General features: G+C 37.4%; 6 protein-coding genes and 1 pseudogene across 11 annotated transcripts; 3 read left to right on the plus strand and 4 right to left on the minus strand.

The window, feature by feature from the left end:
- Nucleotides 1-90: 90 nt before the first annotated feature.
- On the minus strand, nucleotides 91-1,665 carry DRT100 (Leucine-rich repeat (LRR) family protein). The gene has a single exon (XM_010488682.3). It carries the CDS (start codon nucleotides 1,440-1,442, stop codon nucleotides 324-326), a length of 1,119 nt encoding a protein of 372 aa, XP_010486984.1. The 5' UTR covers nucleotides 1,443-1,665; the 3' UTR covers nucleotides 91-323.
- Nucleotides 1,666-2,899: 1,234 nt separating this feature from the next.
- LOC147920218 (putative protein phosphatase 2C 38) lies at nucleotides 2,900-5,389 on the minus strand. Its single transcript, XM_087502799.1, has 5 exons — nucleotides 4,989-5,389; nucleotides 4,435-4,894; nucleotides 3,975-4,342; nucleotides 3,511-3,747; nucleotides 2,900-3,411 (listed from the first exon to the last, which is right to left on the minus strand). The coding sequence occupies exons 2-5, from the start codon at nucleotides 4,760-4,762 to the stop codon at nucleotides 3,184-3,186; spliced, it is 1,161 nt and encodes a 386-aa protein (XP_087358925.1). The 5' UTR covers nucleotides 4,763-4,894; nucleotides 4,989-5,389; the 3' UTR covers nucleotides 2,900-3,183.
- Nucleotides 5,390-6,255: 866 nt separating this feature from the next.
- Nucleotides 6,256-7,487, plus strand: LOC104767471 (zinc finger A20 and AN1 domain-containing stress-associated protein 5 pseudogene; annotated as a pseudogene). The gene has a single exon (XR_015591464.1). The product of XR_015591464.1 is annotated as a zinc finger A20 and AN1 domain-containing stress-associated protein 5 pseudogene (transcript).
- Nucleotides 7,488-10,579: 3,092 nt separating this feature from the next.
- On the plus strand, nucleotides 10,580-14,308 carry LOC104765032 (uncharacterized). Of its 5 annotated transcripts, none has more exons than XM_087502801.1 (10): nucleotides 10,580-10,846; nucleotides 10,936-11,075; nucleotides 11,287-11,387; nucleotides 11,480-11,816; nucleotides 12,081-12,893; nucleotides 13,099-13,153; nucleotides 13,299-13,360; nucleotides 13,456-13,562; nucleotides 13,653-13,740; nucleotides 13,873-14,308. In XM_087502801.1, exons 2-10 carry the CDS (start codon nucleotides 10,941-10,943, stop codon nucleotides 14,116-14,118), a joined length of 1,944 nt encoding a protein of 647 aa, XP_087358927.1. In that variant the 5' UTR covers nucleotides 10,580-10,846; nucleotides 10,936-10,940; the 3' UTR covers nucleotides 14,119-14,308. The 5 variants fall into 5 exon arrangements, with proteins under 5 accessions (XP_087358927.1, XP_087358926.1, XP_087358929.1 ...); XM_087502803.1 differs by having other exon boundaries at nucleotides 10,597-10,842; nucleotides 10,924-11,075; XM_087502802.1 differs by having other exon boundaries at nucleotides 10,626-10,846; nucleotides 10,924-11,075.
- Nucleotides 14,149-15,076, minus strand: LOC104765031 (uncharacterized). Its single transcript, XM_010488684.3, has one exon. The coding sequence runs from the start codon at nucleotides 15,074-15,076 to the stop codon at nucleotides 14,342-14,344; it is 735 nt and encodes a 244-aa protein (XP_010486986.2). The 3' UTR covers nucleotides 14,149-14,341.
- A 465-nt stretch (nucleotides 15,077-15,541) lies between these two features.
- On the plus strand, nucleotides 15,542-16,695 carry LOC104765033 (fasciclin-like arabinogalactan protein 14). Its single transcript, XM_010488690.2, has one exon. It carries the CDS (start codon nucleotides 15,578-15,580, stop codon nucleotides 16,343-16,345), a length of 768 nt encoding a protein of 255 aa, XP_010486992.1. The 5' UTR covers nucleotides 15,542-15,577; the 3' UTR covers nucleotides 16,346-16,695.
- Nucleotides 16,684-21,452, minus strand: LOC104765034 (uncharacterized). Its single transcript, XM_087502805.1, has 22 exons — nucleotides 20,932-21,452; nucleotides 20,658-20,800; nucleotides 20,406-20,485; nucleotides 20,232-20,318; nucleotides 20,108-20,158; nucleotides 19,895-20,012; nucleotides 19,760-19,816; nucleotides 19,596-19,660; nucleotides 19,427-19,510; nucleotides 19,283-19,333; nucleotides 19,102-19,164; nucleotides 18,940-18,986; nucleotides 18,671-18,740; nucleotides 18,519-18,581; nucleotides 18,302-18,391; nucleotides 18,184-18,222; nucleotides 17,883-18,110; nucleotides 17,709-17,794; nucleotides 17,557-17,605; nucleotides 17,387-17,467; nucleotides 17,182-17,275; nucleotides 16,684-17,083 (listed from the first exon to the last, which is right to left on the minus strand). The coding sequence occupies exons 2-22, from the start codon at nucleotides 20,773-20,775 to the stop codon at nucleotides 16,926-16,928; spliced, it is 1,779 nt and encodes a 592-aa protein (XP_087358931.1). The 5' UTR covers nucleotides 20,776-20,800; nucleotides 20,932-21,452; the 3' UTR covers nucleotides 16,684-16,925.
- Nucleotides 21,453-21,463: the final 11 nt, after the last annotated feature.

Genomic DNA, 21,463 nt, shown 5'->3' on the forward strand with positions numbered 1-21,463 from the left:
AAATGATATAGAAGTTCGGATGAATGATTCCAAATGAATTGCATCACGCCATCTCCTCCATAGCTTTTCTTTGTTTTTTCACATCATCACTATTTAAGATCTATAACATTGCTTTTGATTATACATGCGCTTACATATTCCATACACCGTGAAACACATTGGATCAGTGTATCCCCCCCCCCCCCCCCACATTCGTTGCCAATAGAATATATTAGCTCGTAGCTGTAGAACTTAAAATTTGAAAAAAAAAAAAAGACAAAAGAGTAAAATAAGAAACTTGAAATATCCTCCGGTTCAGCTAAACCGGAACCATGTCATTATTATCAACATGACTTCATCAACGGACCACCGCACAAGCATTGATTGTCACTAAACGACGTAGCTTCAAGGTGATCAAAAGGAGAACCCGTTGGAATACGCCCACAAAGCTTGTTATGACTAATATCCAAATGACCCACGAACTTAGCTGACGACAACGAATCCGGGATCCGACCCGATAGATTATTGTGTGACAAATCAAGCGACACGAAGTACGTTGTAGACCCGAAAACGTCGGGTATGGATCCTTCCAACGCATTCCGGCTCAAATTCAAAACACCGAAACCGGAATTGCTAAGAAGCGAACCGGGAATTGGACCGGTTAGCGAGTTGCAATCGAGATTCAAAAGTGAGAGTACCTTCATGTTACCCACCCATTCCGGTAACGGACCTTCGATATGGTTCCTGGATAGATCCAGATCAGCTAACCGCTGCATACCCGAGATAGAATCTGGAATTGACCCGGTTAGCTCGTTACGGCCCAGTAAAGCTCTGCTCAACATCTTCAACGATCCAAAATCGGCCGGGATCACGCCGGTGATTCCGTTCTCCGTCAGTTCAAGATGCTTCAACTCGGCGAGTGACGTCAACGACGCCGGAATCTCGCCGGACATTTGATTCTCAGCGAGGTTCAGAACAGCGAGTTTGGAGAGTTTGCCGATTTCCGCGGGAATCTCTCCGGTGATTCTGTTACCGGCGAGATCGAGGATGCGGAGCGAGGCTAAGGATGTAACGCACGGAGGAATCTCGCCGGTGATTCCTTTCCAGTCGGCGAGGACGAGGGAAGTGAGTGCGGTTAAGTCACAAACCGCTGGATCAATCGAACCGGACATATAACCGGACCGGCCTGCCTTTTGGAAAATGGCGTCTTCGGATTCCCCTCGGAGAGAGATATCAGTGACCCGACCCGAATCAGGATCGCAGCTAATACCGTACCATCCCTTGCAACAGTCAGTGTTTTCAGACCAAGTGTTGAAGATGCCGAGGTTTGGTTCGCTCAGTGACGATTTGAAAGCATTGAGAGCCGTCTGATCTTTAGGAGAGCAGCATCGGACGACGGTGATAGCAGAGATGAAAACGACGACAAGTAATGAACTAAACGGCGACGCCACCAACTTCCTCATGTTTTTGCAATAAATATTTGATGATAGTGAAGAAGAGAGTGGTGTTGCGTAAATGAACCTTTGGATTATATAGAAACGTCAAGAGATGAAAGCAAAGGAGAGAGAGAGAGAGAGAGAGAGAGAGAGAGAGAGACATTGCATGTGCATGGTATCATTGGCATGTGCATGTTACTACTATTGTTCTGTATAATTTTAATTTATCTTATGAATGTATTCTTATACCTTTAAATTTATTGTACTAAAGAGGGGGATCATGTGTGTGTGTCAGTTTTTAATTTTGATTTATTCCAATGGATCGAGTATCCAACCATGATCCGGTAAATTATAAGTTAGTCACGTTGATTTGTTTCAACGGTAGTATCAGTATGTATTTTGATTCATTGATTGTCATAGTCATACACATTTATCAACTTATGCATATTCTTAGACGTATGTATACAAAGGCTAGATCAATGCACTGATTATGGACCGTGAACTTCCTACTTATCCAAAGGTTGTTTCATTTGTTTGCCATATTACAGCAATGATTATGATTTTCGATTTTACTGAAACGCCAAAACTTCACATCAATAAAAGCTTTATATGACTAATTATGATTTGATAATTTTACCAATTATTAGAGACAGCATTTAATAACCCAAATATGGTTGGTCCTCCATAAATACTTTTATACATGTGACTCATGTGGTCCTACTACAGAACTACAGAAGCATTTACGCATCTCTCTGTCCAAACTTTGATTTTATTTTATTTTCCTATCCTAAACCTATCATTGTTAAAATTCTTTACATGTTATCTCACTCATCTAACTAGTTTATAGCCCTAAGGGTTTATTATAGTTATACATGTCATTTTTTTTTAACAACTATATCACATATAACCTTGATGAGATAATTAATATTTATGGTCAGAATAATTAGGACATTTTCCAGCATTTATGACCTAAACATCGGAATTTGCGTTGTCTTGGTTTGGACATGATTCAACTCCCATCACATGCCCAGGAGTCAAGATCCATTTTTCTGGAGCTGTCTTTTTCTTTAATGTATTAGTACTGTAGTATTAATTTTCTATGGCCTTGCTCAATAATATATACCACACAATATAATCTCAATCATAACGGTAGAATACCAATTGTCCTATGTGAAATTAACACCACAAGAATTCAAATTACGTTATATGCATGTCTAGATCATGAGATTTTTCAAGGTCTTTTCGAAAGATTTTGGAACTATGGCCCGGATCACTTTTGAACTTGGAACTGTTTTCAATTATATTTTAGGATTATTTAATCTCTTACTTGACAAGATAATTTGAATTCTCAGGCCTTGGAAAGCAATGTGTTTTTTTGTCTTTGGCATAAAAGACGAATTTGTAACAGTCTCGGTCTATAGTGCATCACTGACACATTCACGTATGTTCATGCTAATACATTAAAAAAAACCAACAGATATAGATGATGCAATGCAGTCAGTTTGTACTCTGTACTCAAGAAGTAGAAATCTTTCCAACAAGTGATCTCTTTACATCATCCATAATCAAACTCAGTTTGCCAAAAGACCTATACATTGGTTTCAACTCTTCATTTTTTTTTTGGGATGAATTAAAAACAGAGTTAAAAAGGAATTTTTTTTTATATAAAGTTAAAAAAAGAAGGAACTTAAATTGCGGTTTGCAATGTGTTTATATATAGTGGATATGTGTATATGTATAATATATATAGATTGTGGTGAGAGTTGAGTCAAGTGGAAGGTCCAGCTAAGTCACCACCGCCTGAGATGGAGAGTAGAGGTCGGCGTGAGACACTGCGACTGACGAGATTTGAATCAAGAAACACAACTATGACTGTTATATCATCATGAAAATGTCTCCTCACTCCTCTATCAATCTTTTTTAGATCCGAATATCTCATCTCTCTCTTCTTTGCTGCCTCTCTTAGAGCTGTTTTTATGAGCTTCCTTGCAATTCCCTGCACAACACCCACATGTTCTCTCAATCTATCTATTTGCACACAAAACGAAACAAAACAAGGAAAGAGAGAGAAAGAGAGAGCAAGAGGCAATCATACATTGTGAGGGGATGTGTTCACAATGTCAACAGCTTCCTGATTAGTTAAGTGCTCCCACAAGCCGTCTGATGCAAATATAAGAAACTGATCCTCTGGATGGATTTTGTGTACTGTTATTGCCGGCTCTGCTTTAAGTATGGGCTTATGGAAAGCCTCAGGCACCCTGAACTTTGCCAACAGCGGTTCCCGGTTGAATTCTGCTTTCTTTAAGTAGGCATCACCAATCGACCGCGAGACCTTCAAGAACCAGCCAAAGGTTATATCTAGCTAGAAATCCTCTTTTATCTTCTTAAAGTGAGGTTATTGTAAATCTCTTCTTATACACTTCTCTTGTTAAGACACATAATTCATTGAGTCTTTTACATACATGCACAAGGCTTAAACTTTATCTTTCACAGCAGAGCTACTTGCAAGAAAAGAATCTATTAAATCAGCAACACGCATTACCGTGAGAGTGTTTTTACCTGTATAATACCTTTAACTCGCCAAACTTTGTGCTTCAAGACCACAATCTGAGGATCATCCGGATGCAACGAGCGCAACTCCTCTCTCACAGATTCAAGACTTGCATTGTGCTCGGACGATAACTGAACCGCCTTGACAATTTTAAAAGCTTTTTCCAGTCTTCCTAGCACAACCCGAGAATCCCCAGCGTTTGCAATGTACAACAACCCACTACATATGATCCCTACCAGACAACAAGCTCCAACAGAAGCAATCTGTGGTTTAATCTGCCACTGCCGCCGCACAAGAGAAAGAAAATCTTCTTCCGTAGCTAAAAACGCTTTGGTTATAACAGAGGCAGACATACCATGATTCTCTGATGTAAACTCTGCAAAATCAGAAAAGTGTCAGCACATTAGCTAACTAGTCCTCAATATACACATACATGTAAAATAAAGAGAAGGAAACAGAGCAGCATACTCCTGATGTTGTCGAAGAGGTGTTTATTAACAAAACGGGCAGCTTCAGGACCTCCATGACCATCATAGACACCAACAAAAGTAGCTTGAGGACCAGAATCAAACAAACTAACGGGACCAGACTCAAGCTTGCTATGATCTTCAAGAAGATTATTGGCTTGAATGACAGACATAGAGAACTCGCCAGCAACATGGTTACCAGAATCTTTATACCAAAGAAGACCATCACAACGTCCATTAGCGTCATTTCTAGTTGAATGATCACCTTTCACAGAAGGTCGTCTCCAACATGGTACTACCATCCGCAATATAGTTGATGATGATACCATAACTCACATAATAATCCCCTCAAAAAAAAAAAAAAATGTTCACTTCATCTAAAAAAAGGATCTCTCACTAAACACCACCACCCAAAAACGGAATCAAATCAAATCTCAAATAATTTGCTTATTCCTCCTTCCCTAAAAAACAAACGAATACGAATCAATCAATCTACATTGCTGCATATAAAAAGGATCGATCTTGTTAATCAAACTAGAAGAAGGAAGCAATTACCTTTTGTGGAATCGCAAAAAAAAGAATAAGAAAAGCCCGCGAAATGATTTACAGGGTCCGATGAACAGGATCGAGATCGGAAGAAGCAGGAGTTACGATAAGAGGGAATCGTAACTCCGGTTGAATTACAAAGAGGGAAATAGAGAGAGAGAGAGAGTAATGGCAAACCCAAAAAAAAAAAAAAAAAAAAACAAATCTAGCAGCGACTCTGTCAGAATTCCATATTTGGGGGTTCCATTTTCTCTGAAATTTCTCTTTCTTTTTTTTTCGATACTTTTTTTTTTTAATTTTTGTTCATTTTGCTTTCGAGTTTAGCTGTTTAGGCCATTGACCTTAGAAACAACCCGACGTTTTAGGCAGCTTTTTCTCCCAAATTTAGCAACGTTTCTCCATTTTTCAAGAAATTATTAATACGATCATAAATATAGATTAATCTTTTCAAAAAATCCTAATGAAAACCAAAAAAATTAATAAAAAGCTAAAATCAAAAGTACCAATTCGGACTTGTCCAATCAAATGATTTTATCTGGTTGGTTGAAAAAAAAAACAAATTTGAGTATTTTCCACTGTTGGTTGAACTCTGGTTAGTTAATTGCTTTGACATATCAAATGACTGAATATGTATTTGACTTTTCTTTAGATGTTAATAAAGATTTAAATTGATTTTAAATAATTTATTATTTTATTATATAATGAAAAAAAAAGAGAAGTATTTTCCGCAATACAAGCCACTTCTGGGTTGTTGATTATGGTCAGGAAAATAAAGACCTTAAGCGCAAAACCATGTCACCACCACCGCCTTCACACTTTCATCAACCTCCAACAAGCCTTTTAAGACCAAATAAAATACTAGTGGTAATTAACCCAAAAACATTTTATCGTTAAAATTAGTTTACTTACATATATATAAAAAAATAAACTGAAGTTTGCAAATTGGCATGTTGACATGTTGTACGCGCAGCTTTTTACAACCTCACAGCTCGTGTTTTTTTTTGTATGACAGTTTTAACCCGCAAAATCTCTTTTTTTTTTTCTGAAATTGTTAAAATAAAAATAACATGTCCGAAGACGAACCAAAACATAACATAACATAACATGTGTTCGGTCCTAGACTCCTAGTTAGCACAATAACACCACCTCTAGATACATGATAATGTTATTATTATTTTTTTTTTTTGGGTAGGGAGAGAAACATACATATAAACAACTTGGCCCATATTCCAGCGATTTCCCATCTCCTTCATAACTCTCAATTATACTAAAAAAAAAAAGTCATCATACTAATAAATTAGAGTATACTCAAAGAAAAATCAGAAAATACCCAAAATAACAAAAAAAAAAAAAAAAAAAAAAGCAGAAAAGAAAGAGAGATGATGGAAAGAGAAAGAAACATGTTGGCCGCTGTATGGCGTCATAAGCCATTCTAGAATCATTGAAATACATAAAAAATGGTTCGTAATTACAAAAAAGCGAAGAGGGTATTAACGTAACTCACCAAGAAGACGAGAAAGTGGGGATGGTAGAAGGAGAGATGATAAGAGATGGTAACGCGTCTCTATGAGGCCCATCCATATTCTCTCCCCCCCCATTTCATCTCTCTCTCTCTCTCCTTCTCTCCTCCTTAATTCGATCTGTGAACTCGCCGGAGGAAGGAACGCTAAAGCAAAAGGAGAGAGATTCAATAAAAGACCGATGGCGCAGAGAACGGAGAAGGAAGAGACGGAGTTCAAAGTACTCGAAACCTTGACGACGACGACGACACCAACAACAACGGCGGCGACGCTTTGTACCAATAACTGCGGCGTTACAGCGAATCCAGCGACCAACAACATGTGTCAGAAATGTTTCAACGCTTCCCTCGTCTCCGCGACCGCTAGTGTTGTCGTTGATTCCGGTTCTTCGGTCTTGAAGAGATCAGCTAGATCCGTTAACCTCAGGTCGTCGCCAGCTAAAGTCGTGATTCGTCCACGAGAGATCGATGCAGTTAAGAGAGATCAACAGATCGTTAACCGATGTTCCGGTTGTCGGAAGAAGGTCGGGTTGACCGGATTCAGGTGTCGTTGCGGTGACCTTTTCTGCTCCGAGCACCGTTACTCCGATCGTCATGATTGTAGCTACGACTACAAAACCGCCGGACGTGAGGCGATCGCTAGAGAAAACCCGGTGGTCAAGGCGGCTAAGATGGTCAAAGTTTGAATTTTTTTTTTTTTTTAAATTATTCGATCTCAAAAACCGTTTGATTGATTAAAAAAAAAAAGAAAACTTGTGGTGGCCGGTGGTTCGAAAAGCTCCGATCTATTAAACGATGGGAAGAAAGATGCTCGGAGAGACATCGATTTGATTGATAGGTGGTGGCTGTGTTGTAAAACGAAAGATCAGAGAGAGAGATTCCTCCCTCCTCTGTTCAATCAAAATCTGAACCTCATTTTATTTTTTTTCCTTTTTATTTTATTTAATTTGCTTAATTATATTAGTGAATGATTATTATTATTATCATTATTGTGGCTTTACAGTTTCATGAATTTGCTTTCTTTCGGATGTACGATCTTCTTCTTGATGATCATCGAGAAATGTGTATGTAGGGAAAAAAGGATTCGGTAGAAACGAAAAGGGGTGGTTTGGTCATTTTTAGGAGCGTGTCTCTCTAGTTACGTTTCGTGTGGTTTAGCTGTCCATTATGCGTCACAAATCTGTAAAATTTCTAATTTATATTTTTGTAGAGTAATTTATATTTGGTATCTATATAATTTTGGGATAAATACTTTATGAAAATAAATAGAAAAGATGGGCCCAATCTCCTCTCCTAATTAACGGGCCTTTATAATGAATACCGGATATATCACATAAGAAGGGTGCCCTAATCCTCAAAAACTGAAAACACATCTTTTTCTCTTAAGCAATGATGAATAGAGGTTGGGGACAGGGGATGATGAGGCCGCCAATGATGCCCCGTGACTTTGAGATGCAATATGCAGAATCTTCGATGGATACGGCGATGGACGTCGATGATGACTACTACGAGTCTATGGATATGTCCACCGATTGGGGGTTAAAAGACTCCTACTTCTTCAACAAATTTGAGGATGATTTTGACGACTTCGATATCTATTGATTTGTATTATTTCTCTCACCTTTATGGTCTCTTTGGGTTTTTTTTTTTTTTTTTTTTTTTTTTTTTTTTAACTTTTGACTCTTAACTTTTTATCATTACATCTTAGTATATCGTATTGATTTGCTATATTCACACAACTCTTAAACCCCAGATCTCTCTCTCTCGACAAAACTTTACTTGGCGTATAATATATAGCAGCAGCAACCAATAACGTGTTTGATTTGCTATATCATCTTCTTCTTATGTGTTCCATTATTTTCTCTTTTTAAAGGTCAATTATATAATAAAAAGCATTACATATTAAAATCATAAATTCTACTTTTGTTTTTTTAATATCATAACGAGAGGTTACGTATTTTCTCAAATATCTTTTTGAATAATTGTTTTCAATGCATTATCTTGCGACTTTTAACGAAACAATGGCTACGTAGTACGTAACACCAACCAACCAATGCCGATGCAGAACGATTTTATTTTATTGTCAACTTAACAATCTTTAATTGCGATGCATTATTGTAGGATTTGTAAGCTATAAACAACAAGTTACTCATAATAGGTATCCAACAAAATATTGTATACCTCAATTCTCATGCAACTATCAGAAAAATCAGAACTCAGAACTGTTTCAGAGATTGGTAACAAAACTAACAGTATTCAGAACTGTTTTAGAGATTGGTAACAAAACTAACAGTATCCCTTTATAATAAAACGGAAGTACATAATATTGTTTTGTAGACTATATAATTTTAATAAGTTGGTTACAAATAAGTTATACATTAATTGGTTACAAATTAAATAGTGGATGCAACCTTAATTTATTTTCAGAAGATTTAATTACTAGAGCATTGTTGTTTCCGAAAATCTTAAAGAGAATATTCTAAAAGAACCATATCATCTAACTTATCATATTAATTTCCTTTATTAAATTCTTTATCAAATAAAATCTTTTGATATCTAACTTAACATATTAATTTGTTAATTATCATTATACTTCACCTCTCATTTTTATATATGAGTCTATTTTGTGAAACAAATAAATTATCATATTATTTATTATAATTAAAAAATAGTTTTATTTCCGGATATACCATAAGTTGAATTTTTAAAAACAAATATAAATTCTTCAATCTATAAAATATTCAAGCTTTAGTAATATTACTCTTTAAAAATAATATATATTGAATTAAAAATTTACTGAGTAACGGGTCAAAATTTGAATATTTAAATTTAATTTAATATTTTTTGTTGAATTTTATAATTTTATATAATATAATAAACTTTAAATAATTTATTTTAAAATATTTTTAATATATTGAAATTTGATATAAAAGTTATAAACTATAAACACTCTAAATTGATTTGTTATAGCAATGTCAATAATATGTCACTATAATATGAAAAAATTTGAAGAAACCAGTATATTTAAACCAAAAGTATAACAATATATTAAATTACTCATAATATAATAATTTGCTTTTTAAAAACCAAATTTACAAAATTATGTCTTATAATGACATTCAAGTCATGATGTATGATATACATTGTTGAAATAACTTCACATACATAAACTAATACAACATATTAAAATTTTATTTTAAAATATACAAAATTTGTATAAAATAAAATTTACCAGTGTTATAGCACAAATACTTATCTAAAATTATTCACAACATAAAACTTACAAAATATGTGTCTTTTTTTCAATCCATCATATTTAGCATATGATTTTATTGCATAATGTTTTATCCAAATTTTTTTTTTAAAACAATCACATAAATTATATTTTATATAAAAATTATAATATAAATAAAACGAATTTCAACCCGTGCTAGAGCACGGGTCTTAATCTAGTTCATTTAATATTTTAGGATACAAAAACCTTCAAAAAATTGTTTAAACTATACAAAGGCTAACTTGTTTTTCATATTTTAAAATGCTTGGAAGATGAGGCTTGGGTGAGGGATGTAATTAATATACGAGTGTCGACAACGTTTTCACGACGGTAAAGATTAAAAGGTTTACTAGTCCGAGTTTAGTGTTTTATGTTCAAACCTTTTTATAAGTTTTTGAAAAAGTTTAAGACGGGGATTAAAATTTAGTATGATTCATTGGTTTACATATGAAAATTCATTCAAAGAATGAAGATGAACAAAATTGTAAAGTGTGTATAATAATCTCGTGAAATTTATTAATATCTTCGTAAATTTCGATATTTTCAACAAGTTTATAGTATTTCGTAGGAGTACGAATTAATTATGAACCTTTTTAGACCAACTCTTTTTTTTTTTGTAACGCGTGACTGTACAAATACTCGAAAACATATTTGACACTTTTTTGTAAATTGTGTTAAGAAAAGAAGTCACTGGGACAAAAGTAAATAAACAAAAAGTTGCTATTTAGCAAATTTCCCATTGGTTACTATATAATTATAACCAGAAAAAAAAAAATATATATATATATATATATATATCTCAAAGTTGGAGCACCTAATACTATGTAGTATTATTTTTTGGCCCAACCCAATTATGAAAAATATAAATGTTAAGCAAATTAAATTGAAACGCAAAAGGTCCCCCGTTTATAATTAGTTCCGTCCGTCGAAGCAAATCCCTTTCGATTAATAATTACGAATCGACTCGGCTCTCTGGATTTCTCCGACAGAAACCCAAACCCTAGCACCACCACCACCACCACCAACCCCGGAGCTCCTAGATTATATCTGTTCTCGAAATTGAATCGCTTGTAGGTTAGGGTTTTAGTGGTATTCTCAATCCGGTGGAAAATTGGGTTTTTTTTCTTGTTCTTAATATAATCTCTCGTAAGGGAAAATTTCAGAGGAGATGGGAAGCGCTGATATAGTCGATGATCGGACCTTCAATGGTGATTTCAGTGATGGAGGAGTGGTGAAGTTGAAAGAGATTGTCATGGATAAACTCAAGGAGTATATGGGCGATTACACGGATGACACTCTCGTGGTACGATTCTGATTCAACTCTCTGTTCTTCCCTTAATTTGGAATCACTTTTGGGTCTGTAATTTTACAACGATTGCTCTCCTTGTTTTAGTTTTAGCTGAATTGTGGTGGTGGTATTCGTGTTCCTTGTAGCTAGAATTGCTGATTTTTTTGGAATATAACATTAGTGTGCCTTGATGATGATGTTACAATTCAAATGACATTGCTTGCAGGAATATGTGATAGTTTTGCTTAGAAATGGGAGAAGAAAAGAGGAAGCAAATAATGAATTGAAGATATTTCTTGGAGATGATAGCGATTCTTTTGTCGCCTGGTATTTTATATATTTCTTACCCCTTGTGAAACCAAGTTTTATTGTTTTTTTTTGTATCTAGAAATTCATATTCACTTGGAGGATGTATGCAGGTTGTGGGATCATATCTCTGAAAGTGGTGATGAGTATTTTAATTCTCGTGTTGAGAAAACTATTGTAAAAAGCTCACTGATAAGCAGTCAGAATGAGGATAAAGCACTTGGGGTTATGGATTCTGAACCTGAAAAGGGGCGATCACGCCGTGGTAGACAATGGAAAAGCCAGCCAACTAATGTCTCTGAGATTCCTCCTCTTCTGAGTTCTGAGGTTCACAAAATTCATAACTATGAGAATAAAGATCACAAACAACGACATAATAAGAGGTCTCCATCTCCCCAGTCTCAATCCCACAGGAAAAAGTCTAGAACTGATGACTCGCGGAATGAACAGGTCTGTGTTTTGTACTTGTCTATTGAATATCAATCACTATCACGCAATACTTGGATTAGAAAAATGCTAAAATAGTTTACTGGATGGGCTGTCATAACCTTTGCGTTCTGCTTTTTATGGGACTTACATGTCAGACATCCTTAATTACTATGAACTTAGTGTCGTGGGGTTGTTCCAGTATTTTAATGCATCTTCTGCGGTAAAGCTATTGTACGGATACTGGTTATAGTTTTCTGATTTTGTTTTCGTTAACTTGTTTGATAGAGGGAAGCTAAACCTGATGTCTCTCGCCGGCTGCTTCAGTTTGCTGTGCGAGATGCTCTAGCTATTCCCAAGCCAGCAAATAGTTCGACTGAATCCTCATTAAAACGTCTTCGTTCAGTGGTGTCCACATCTACTCAAGAATCATCTGACACCAACCCAGCTCGGAAAATTCGATCTGTAGCGAGGGTTGTGGATCCCATGGCCTCTGTAATGAAAGCTGTTGCCGAAGCAGCCGAAGATGCCAAAAAACCAAAACCTGGGAGAAGTGTCTTTGACAGAATTAGCCAGTCTACTTCTGAGACCCTGGACCGACATATGGTACTTGGTAAAGTTTCTCCTAAGAATGAAGAATGTAGGAATATTAGCGATGATCCGGAAGCGGTACATCCTCAATACACGCACCGTCTTGACAACAATGGAGTGTATGTTGAGAACATGCCAACTTTTGACACGGGCTTGCAGCCAAAATTTGCCTCTGATCGAGGCAGACTCAGTTCAAGTGCTAATTTTCCTCACCCGAGTACTTTCCTTGGGAACAGAATTCACAATCCTAATAGTCTGCAGCATCGTTTAGTCGATGACCCTAAAAGAGTTAAAGGGATGAATTATCAAAATCACCTTACTGAAGGTGCAACCAGGCAAAAGACAGCAAGTTTCTCCGGCAATGTAGAGACAGGGAAAACAGTAAAGTTAGAGGGGCAGATGGAAGTACCAGATGTGGGTCTGCAAAGATATATGGACGCAGGCAGAATGGTTTCTAGTGAAACTATCACACAATCAGCTACGCAGAGTGATGCAATAGGGAATGGAAATGTAAGTTTCATGTTATATATGCATGCTCTTACTAGCTTTTCAATGACAGGCTTCTTCCAAATTTTGTTAGCCATGAAATAGAAAACATCTTGAAAGTTTCTTGCTAATATTTACCCGTCAAGGCTATGTTGTGATGTTTTATTTCGTTTGTAAGAGTGACAACCACATGGCTCCTAATACAAGCTGACTTGTTGTTCTTTGACAGATAAAACCTGCTGTCAATGCGAATGAAGATTCAACAACCAATAAATCTGTTCCTGGTGAGTTGTTAATATCAGTCTTGAGCTTTTTGAAGATTCATGGGATTGAAGTTTCTTTCTTTCCTTGGCAAACTCACTTCTTTCGTTCCTGTTGATGTAATTCTAATGGATAAGTTGATCTAAGATGATATGCTGGCATTTGCAGGGACATTATCCACGACCCGCCCGTTGGAAGATGCTAGCACTCGGACAATCTTTGTCGCCAATGTAATAATTGTTTATGTTTATTTACCCTTGCACTGGATTGAGGCAAAACTTGTCAATTAGTGTATTGATTTGAATGTGATTGGTCGTAAAAACAGGTTCATTTTGGTGCTACCAAGGATAGCCTTTCAAGGCATTTTAACAAGTGTGGTGAAGTGCTTAAAGCTATCATAGTTACAGATCCAGCAACAGGACAACCAAATGGGTAAGTTGTCTGAATTCATGACCCTAATTATTATTGTCTTACTATGTCACAGTTGAGTCATGGGGAACCTGAGTTGATTGCCCTTTACAGATCAGCGTATATCGAGTTCACACGCAAAGAAGCTGCAGAGAATGCCTTGTCTCTGGACGGTACCTCTTTCATGTCTCGGATTCTCAAGGTACAAATGGAAACACATGTTCAATTCTGTTTTACCATAGCAATTGTCGTCTGTTATGATCTTGAGGATTGGTTAGAATCAATCTTAGAATAGATATAAGGACTCAGTTGTGTGTATGTATGATGGATGCAGATTGTGAAAGGAAGCAGTGGGCAACAGCAGGAGGCTGCATCAAGCATGACATGGTCTCGAGGTGGAAGGTTTGCAAGAGCACCCGCATACTTTAGAGGAGGTGGTGCATTAAGAGGCCGTTCTGTTGCGAGGGCTGGAGGCAGGAGTATGCAATGGAAGCGCGATTCAGCTGAGACTGGAAACAATGCTCCCAACAATGCTCGTAGTCTCACTTACGTACGAAGAGAATCAAAATCAGACGATTGAAAGACAAAAATAGAGAGTCAAGAGCTTAGGTAAAAAAAGAAGGAAGATGAGTTTCCTCATCTGCCTTTCGGATATTATTCTCAAATTGGTTTTTTCTTTTTGTCTCTAAAAAAAGCTACTCTAAAACTTTGTATCGACTTTCTATGCTTTTTTAAAAATCTTTGGATTAATATTGAAGAAGAAAACAAAATATAGAAGTTGTAATTCAATAGCTCTCGCTCTCTCATGGTGATAACAAGAGGAAGAGGTTTCCAAGACACAACCCAAGAACGCACAAAATCGAAACAAGACGAGCTCTAACGAACAACAAATTGAGATTCTTAGCAACCTGAAGTGACAAAGTAAGAATCTGCAACCTCCCTAACTCTTCCATCTTCTTGAAGAAATACATTGGCTTCAACGATCGTCTCACCATCAACGCCATAGCAAACGGGAATCCAAACGCAATACAGCTCTGAATTGTCATTTCCTTCATCGGATCTGATTTAGTCGCATACAAAATCGTAGCTCCCACGACCAGCTGAGTTAAACCCAGAGCACCCATAGCTCCACTTAGACTGTACATGTTCTTCATCATCCCTTCCAACACTTGTCTCGTCTCATTTCCCAAAGCCGACAAATCGCGTTCCACCGTTGGCCCTTCGATCTCTTGGTGCTTCATCTCTTCGAACTTCGGCTGCTCATCTGGCTTCGACTCCTCTGGCTTCTTCGGCTCAACATCTCCTCCGCTTGGTGTCGAGAAATACCTCGGCGACCATGATGTTTCAGATCGAAGCTTGGTGTCGATGTTGAAAGCAGAAAAGGATCTTAACAGACCTAGCTCCTGAGTTACCGATCCGTGGATCAGATGGTTTCTTATGGGAGATGATGAGGATTGGAGTTGACGGCGAGTGACGTGGAGTGATTGAGAAGACAAAGGTTTAAGGAATTTGGAAACCAATCGACGAGAGATCATCATCGTCGTCGCCGAATTCGATACAGACAAGGGAGAACAAGCTCAACGTAGTTTTAGGGTTTTGTTATTGCCAATTTCGGTGGCTGGCTCACTCTTTCAATTTTGGTGGCTCACTCTTTATAGCTCCTCTCTAATTCCGTACTAGACTAGTCAACGGTTTAGATCAATTTTAACCGGATCCTTTGGTTTATTCTGTCCAACGTCGATATTAATCAAATCAGACATTAATATGGTTTGATTACTCTCTCGTATGCCTAATTCATAGAACTCGTTCGATGTGCAACAAGTGGCTTACTCTAAAGTGAATATCATAACGCTTAATTGAGCAGTATAATCGGTTCCGACAAGTGCTGTCAATCCAAGACAACAAAACAATGTTCCCCTCAAAGTTTGGAGAAACACACTCTCTTCCTCATGTCTTAATAAAGAAACACACTCTATAAAGCTCACAGCCAAATGCCACAATGTTTTTAAAAAAGCTCATCAATCAAACCACATGAAATAATGTCTTCTTCACTAACTCTCTTCTTCTTCTTCTTTGTTTTCACATTCCTCTACACTACATCAAATTCATTCAACATCACTAACATTTTAAACGAGCACGATGATTTCTCCACTTTCAACAAACTTCTCTCTGAAACTCAACTCGCTTCTACCATCAACAGTCGTCAAACCATTACCGTCCTTGTGGTTTCCAACGGCGCAATCTCCTCCCTCTCCGGCCAACCTACCAACCTCATCAAGAAGATCCTCAGCCTCCACATCATTTTAGATTACTACGACCAGAAGAAGCTTAAGAACCTGAGCAAGAAGTCAGTACTCCTCACCACTCTTTTCCAATCAAGCGGCCAAGCTAGGGGCCAACAAGGGTTCTTGAACGCAACAGTTACGAAAGACGGAAACGTGTTATTTGGATCTGCCGTTCCCGGGCCTGATCTGAACGCTGAGCTTCTAGACTCTGTAGCGTCACTACCATTTAACATCTCGGTGCTTCATATTAGTAGTGCTATAATGATTGATGTTAAAGCTGATAATGCACCTACTGGTTCTCCTTTGTCACCGGTATCATCTCCACCACGCCCTGCAGAATCACCTAATGATGATGATTATGAATATGACGAGCCACCACCACCACCATCCTTTGCTCCGAGGGCCGCTGCTGATGGACCTTCCAAAAGCGCAGACTCAGACAACGGAGTTTCAAGGATCAATTCTCTGCCTGCGTTGGCCTTTACGCTGTTGATGTCATCCATTTGGTGGTTCATGGCTTGAAGACGATGAGAAACAGAGTGCAAGAACTAAACAAGATTAGTTCAGGTATTGGAAGGAAAGCCAAAAAAATATAAAACAGACTCAGCTCCGGTGACAGCAAAAAACAAGAACACTAAAAGACCAAGCGTGACAGCAAAAAACCAAGAACACTAAATTAAAAGACCAAGCGTGATAAGTTTCTGGGGAGAATAAATTGATACAATAAAAGATGTGGGAAAATTGTAAGACTCAATAATTCTTGGATATCAATGTTTGTTAATCAAATGGTGCCTCGTTGTTTGGTTGCATTACATGAAATATACGACACAAAGAAGGGAAGAAACATTGTGTTTGTGTAGTTCTGAAGAAACTAGTTTATAGATCTTTATTAATTTTTTAACTATGAAAGGCAAAAAGCAACCCAAGAACAGGAAGCACATTCATATCCATGTCTTTTCCCATACCCTAACAACGAAACTTAACAAGTCTCAAGTAAACAAAACTCAGGGACTATACATGTAGGCTGGCTTGAAGAAAGCTTTGATTAAAAGCAAGAAAAAAAAGACTTTAGAAAATGCAGTAAAATTGTTCCTTTCTTGAGTCAGTGGTGAAGCCCGTTTCCATTGCTGTACACATTGCCGTTCTGATGAACTTTCCCCGTTGCAATTCCATTGGCTACTCCATTTATTGAAACTTTGTTCACCTTGCCACCTGTTTGCAAAACTGATTCTAGACACCCAGACGCTGCTGCGATAAGACCTGTTAATCAAAGTGTTTCTTAGTGAGCCACAAACACCATCAACACAGAATCTTACAGATGTGCTAAAAGAACTATCGAACTATAACCTAGAATTTACCTAGAAACAATGCAGAAGGTTTTCCAGGTCTGGACTTAAACTCAGGATGGAACTGAGCACCCACAAAGTATGGATGGCTTGGTAGTTCTACAATCTGCACACCAAGCCAGTAAGAACAATGAAGCACAACATCACGAAAGCATTCATGTATTGTTTAAGCTCAAACTGAGTCACACATTCAACAAGTTTTCCATGAGCATATTACCTCCATACGACACCCAGTCTCATCTTTCCCAACAAAAGAGAGGCCAGCCTTCTCAATTTCTGATATCATATCTGGATTAACCTGCCAATAATTCACATATTTCACTTTCAACATCTAAATAGAAATCTTAAGGAAAAGAACATATAAAAAACAAGAAGCTGAAATATTACCTCATATCTATGCCGGTGTCGCTCATCAACAAACTTTGCATTACCGTACCTGAATGATGAAGAAGAAGAAGAAGAAGAAGTTATATAGGTTTTGGAAATGAATCCTATGAGTGATCATGTGCTACTATATCTTAAATGAGTTCTGTGCTTACAGCTTTGCAGACTTGCAATCAGCAACCTGGAAGTAAGTCCTCCTTGACCCTAAGCGCATTGTGCCCCCCATATGAGTTGTGGATCCCTAAAAAGAGATTGAACAAGTATAAATAGATACTCGATACATGGAACACATGTAATCAATCAAATGACAGAGTCAGATGGTCAAGTACCTCTGGCATAAATATGACGCAAGGGCTTGAAGTTTCTGGTTCAAACTCTGTGCTGTTTGCATCATGAAAACCGAGAATGGAGCGGGCAAATTCCACAACAGCCAGCTGCATTCCCAGGCATATGCCAAGGAAAGGAACTTGATTTTCACGGGCGTACTTTGTAGCAAGTATCTTCCCTTGCACTCCTCTATCACCAAACCCTCCTGGTACTAGGATACCATCAGCACCCTGCAACAAGCGGAATTTTGAGTCAAAGATATTTACCGAATTGGTATGCGAGGCTCCATTAATATTGACCTACCTTCAAAAGATCCCATGCAGCTTTATGGACATCTGGCGTCTGCAACAGTAAGTCATACAAAAGCTCATGAGACTATATACCTTTGCCGTACCCTGAGAGTAACGAAAGCAAGACTCACCTCCTGTGCAGTTATCTCTTCAAGGTCACTGGCTGCAACCCACTCTATGACAAGCTTTTTGTGACATGCAACAGACGCATGCAAAAGGGCCTGCAGTGAAAAGGACGCGAGACAGAAGCCATTTTTAAGAATCCTCAATGTTAGACACGGTTGTTACGGAAATGAAGTATATGCATAACAATTTTTGGTTTGTTTAAGAGCACACAGATCCAATTACCTTCAACACGGAAAGGTATGAATCAGTAAGGCCAGTGTACTTTCCAACCATAGCTATTCTCACCTGAAGAGAAGACCATTGAGAATGAACAATGGTTCGAATTATATAGACACGCTGGTATTCAAAAAAATATTTCGAAAAAGGTGACTAACAGGAACGTGCAGTGTGTCATAAATTTTAGTTCTTGCAGTCCATTCTGCCAAGTCAGGCTTTACAGCATTACTGCATGTCAGACAAGAGAAAAGTCAACACAGACAAGTTATAGTGGAGCTTAGAGAAAACATCCATTGACCGGAGGGAACAAAGGATGGATCTCAGGTTTAGTAAATTCACGCCTTTTTATTTAGAACTGAGTATGTGCTTGCTGGGGCACGAAAATTAAATTTAGACGAAAAAAAAAAAAGATTGTTCAGAGACAAACCTAAGAAGGTTCAACTCTTTTAAGATCGCTTCATGAGCCTTTTGATCCTATTTTGGAGACGTTAACACCAAAAGAATGATAAGAAAAACAAATCGAGCATGGGAACAAGCTCATTTGCTTTCGTAAGTATAGTAAGAAACTATTCAAGAGAAATGTGCTTACCCTTAACATCAGCGGAACATGCCAAATGTTTGGAACATCATAGAGCGTTACAATATTCACTTCCTAGGAAACCATAGAAAAGCAGACAGAAAGTTTATTCGGACAGGGGTCTTTTGAAGAGAGATCTGACCTCCCTGATCTAAGAAGAGCAAATGAAAACCAGAAATTGAACAATATATACCGGCACATGGCAAAATTGAGATAGTTTTGTCTTGACATTTTCTTCAAGTGCCTGTTACAAAACCAGAACTGAAAGGTTAAAAACCAAAATCCATAGCTAACATCAACACTTAAAAGCACATGAATATATTGGAGCTCCAATTACCTTCGTGCTGCGGCATGCTAGGATATTTGGTGTCAAACCAAGGCTCCTGAGTCCCCGCACACTATGCTGGGTTGGCTTAGTCTTCTGCAATACAGATGTTCATAGCGTAGTTGTTAGAAAATAATAAATTAGAACCTCCATGGGAGATATCAATTATAAAGGCAATTACCTGTTCACCAACAACACTGAGAACAGGCACAAGGCTGACATGAACCAAGCAGAAATTACCAGGTCCTAAGAACAAAAGACAGATGCAGTGACGGAGCTGATAAGTAATAGCCTAATAAAATTACTGAAACTTCAAAAGTTAATATAAATTAGAGCACGACTCACCAACTTTATACGAGAATTGACCAAGGGCCTCAATAAAGGGCATAGATTCAATATCACCTGTACAGAACATAAATTAATAAAAGCCACTCTTCTGAGCAATTGTCAGTAAAAGTAATACAAGACAACAAATAGTACCTATAGTCCCGCCTAATTCGATGACACAGACATCAGGAGGACCTTCCTTCCCATCAACAGGAACATTAGCAACACGCTCAATCCAATCTTGGATTGCATCAGTAATATGAGGAACCACCTTAAAAGGAAAATAAAAGCTTTGTTCAAAACACTCAAATCAAATTAAAACGAGAGGAAGTCAGGTAAGAGCAAAAGAACATAATGTAAATGAACCTGTACAGTTCTTCCTAGGTAGTCCCCCTTCCTTTCCTTGTCAATGACTGACTGCAAAAATGAGGACACAGAAATTTGTAACCTTGTTCTAACAAAAGATAACTACTGAAGTAAGTAGATATACCTGGTAAATCTTTCCAGTTGTTATATTGTTGTCACGGGTCAATGTACTGTCTAAAAACCGTTCATAGTTTCCAAGGTCAAGGTCCACCTGAAAGGGGGTCACAATACTATCAGTTTGAGTGGCATTAATTGAGATAATCAAAAAATCCAGGACATAAATCACAATATGACATACCTCGCCACCATCATCCAATACAAATACTTCTCCATGCTCAAACGGAGACATCGTTCCAGCATCAGTGTTAAGATAAGGATCTGCATATAATAAGAAAATGTAACTGTTGAAAAAAGGATTTATAAATGCACAATACAAGTCGTTACACAACAAAAGGTGTCATTTTTCGCCGGATTCTTGGTCGGAGAAGAATAAAAATACAGCGTGATACATGCAATCAAAAGTGGTGAAAACAAATTGCAAGAATCTAACCAATTTTGATGGAAGTAACACGAAGACCACATGCTTGAAGGAGAAGTCCAATGCTACTAGCAGTGACACCTTTGCCAAGACCACTCACCACTCCTCCTGTCACCAAAACGTACTTCATATTCCTTTTGTCTCTGCTTCTTCACCTGAATCACCCGATAACACGGTAAAGCAAAAATGAGACTTTAAGACGAGATATCCTTTCCCAACAAAGAGAAGACTAAAGGGTATGAGTCAAAAAAACAAGGAAGTGAGAGACGAAATTAACGAATCCTACCTTTGCTCCAACAAAATTTGGCCTTCAGGATTTTTTTTTTCAAGGCGGCGGCTTTAGCTTATAACCTGCGAGTGCGAGAGACCCTCTCCTCACTCTTATTTAAACCCAAAACGAAACCAATTAAATAAGTTTAATATTATTATTTCGGATATCTCAACATCAACAATGTTTATTTATTTATTTATTTTTGTTTGTTACACATCAACAAAAATAGGGTTTGATTGAGTAACAACAATATAGAGGGACTGAAACTGTACATTTGACATTCCAATACGGTCAATTTTATTTTACTGTTGTTATTCACTTTACTCTTTTGTTCCTTCAGAGAATCTTGAGATCAAAATTAAAAATTTAGGGTTTCTGAGATGACAGACACTCGTGTTTGTTTTGTGGAAGGTTGCATAATTTTGGTAAGATAGGCCCAAAAAGAGCGTTTTGGATTGTGTGCACACGCATATATTTTTTTATCCCCCACAATTTAAAATGATCCAAATTAAAAAAAAAAAAAAAAAAAAAAAAAATTGAAAAGAAA

The sequence above is a fragment of the Camelina sativa genome, chromosome 19 (genome assembly GCF_030686135.1).
Source record: "Camelina sativa cultivar CO46 ecotype springtype chromosome 19, ASM3068613v1".
NCBI classification, from domain to species: Eukaryota; Viridiplantae; Streptophyta; class Magnoliopsida; order Brassicales; family Brassicaceae; genus Camelina; species Camelina sativa.

Excerpts from the sequence above, each read along its gene's own strand:
- LOC104765031 (XM_010488684.3), bottom strand. The coding sequence starts at position 15,076 with ATGATGATCTCTCGTCGATTGGTTTCCAAATTCCTTAAACCTTTGTCT.
- DRT100 (XM_010488682.3), bottom strand. The coding sequence starts at position 1,442 with ATGAGGAAGTTGGTGGCGTCGCCGTTTAGTTCATTACTTGTCGTCGTT.
- LOC104765034 (XM_087502805.1), bottom strand. The coding sequence starts at position 20,775 with ATGAAGTACGTTTTGGTGACAGGAGGAGTGGTGAGTGGTCTTGGCAAA. Across the intron at positions 19,661-19,759 it reads TCAATTCTCGTATAAAGTTG|GACCTGGTAATTTCTGCTTG; the intron begins GTGAGTCGTGCT and ends TTTTGTTCTTAG. Across the intron at positions 17,795-17,882 it reads GCGTCATATTTATGCCAGAG|GGATCCACAACTCATATGGG; the intron begins GTACTTGACCAT and ends ATCTCTTTTTAG.
- LOC104765033 (XM_010488690.2), top strand. The coding sequence starts at position 15,578 with ATGTCTTCTTCACTAACTCTCTTCTTCTTCTTCTTTGTTTTCACATTC.
- LOC104765032 (XM_087502800.1), top strand. The coding sequence starts at position 10,941 with ATGGGAAGCGCTGATATAGTCGATGATCGGACCTTCAATGGTGATTTC. Across the intron at positions 11,388-11,479 it reads AGCGATTCTTTTGTCGCCTG|GTTGTGGGATCATATCTCTG; the intron begins GTATTTTATATA and ends GGATGTATGCAG. Across the intron at positions 13,361-13,455 it reads GGACAATCTTTGTCGCCAAT|GTTCATTTTGGTGCTACCAA; the intron begins GTAATAATTGTT and ends TCGTAAAAACAG.
- LOC147920218 (XM_087502799.1), bottom strand. The coding sequence starts at position 4,762 with ATGGTATCATCATCAACTATATTGCGGATGGTAGTACCATGTTGGAGA. Across the intron at positions 4,343-4,434 it reads CCTCTTCGACAACATCAGGA|AGTTTACATCAGAGAATCAT; the intron begins GTATGCTGCTCT and ends CTGATTTTGCAG. Across the intron at positions 3,748-3,974 it reads GAGTTAAAGGTATTATACAG|GTCTCGCGGTCGATTGGTGA; the intron begins GTAAAAACACTC and ends TGGTTCTTGAAG.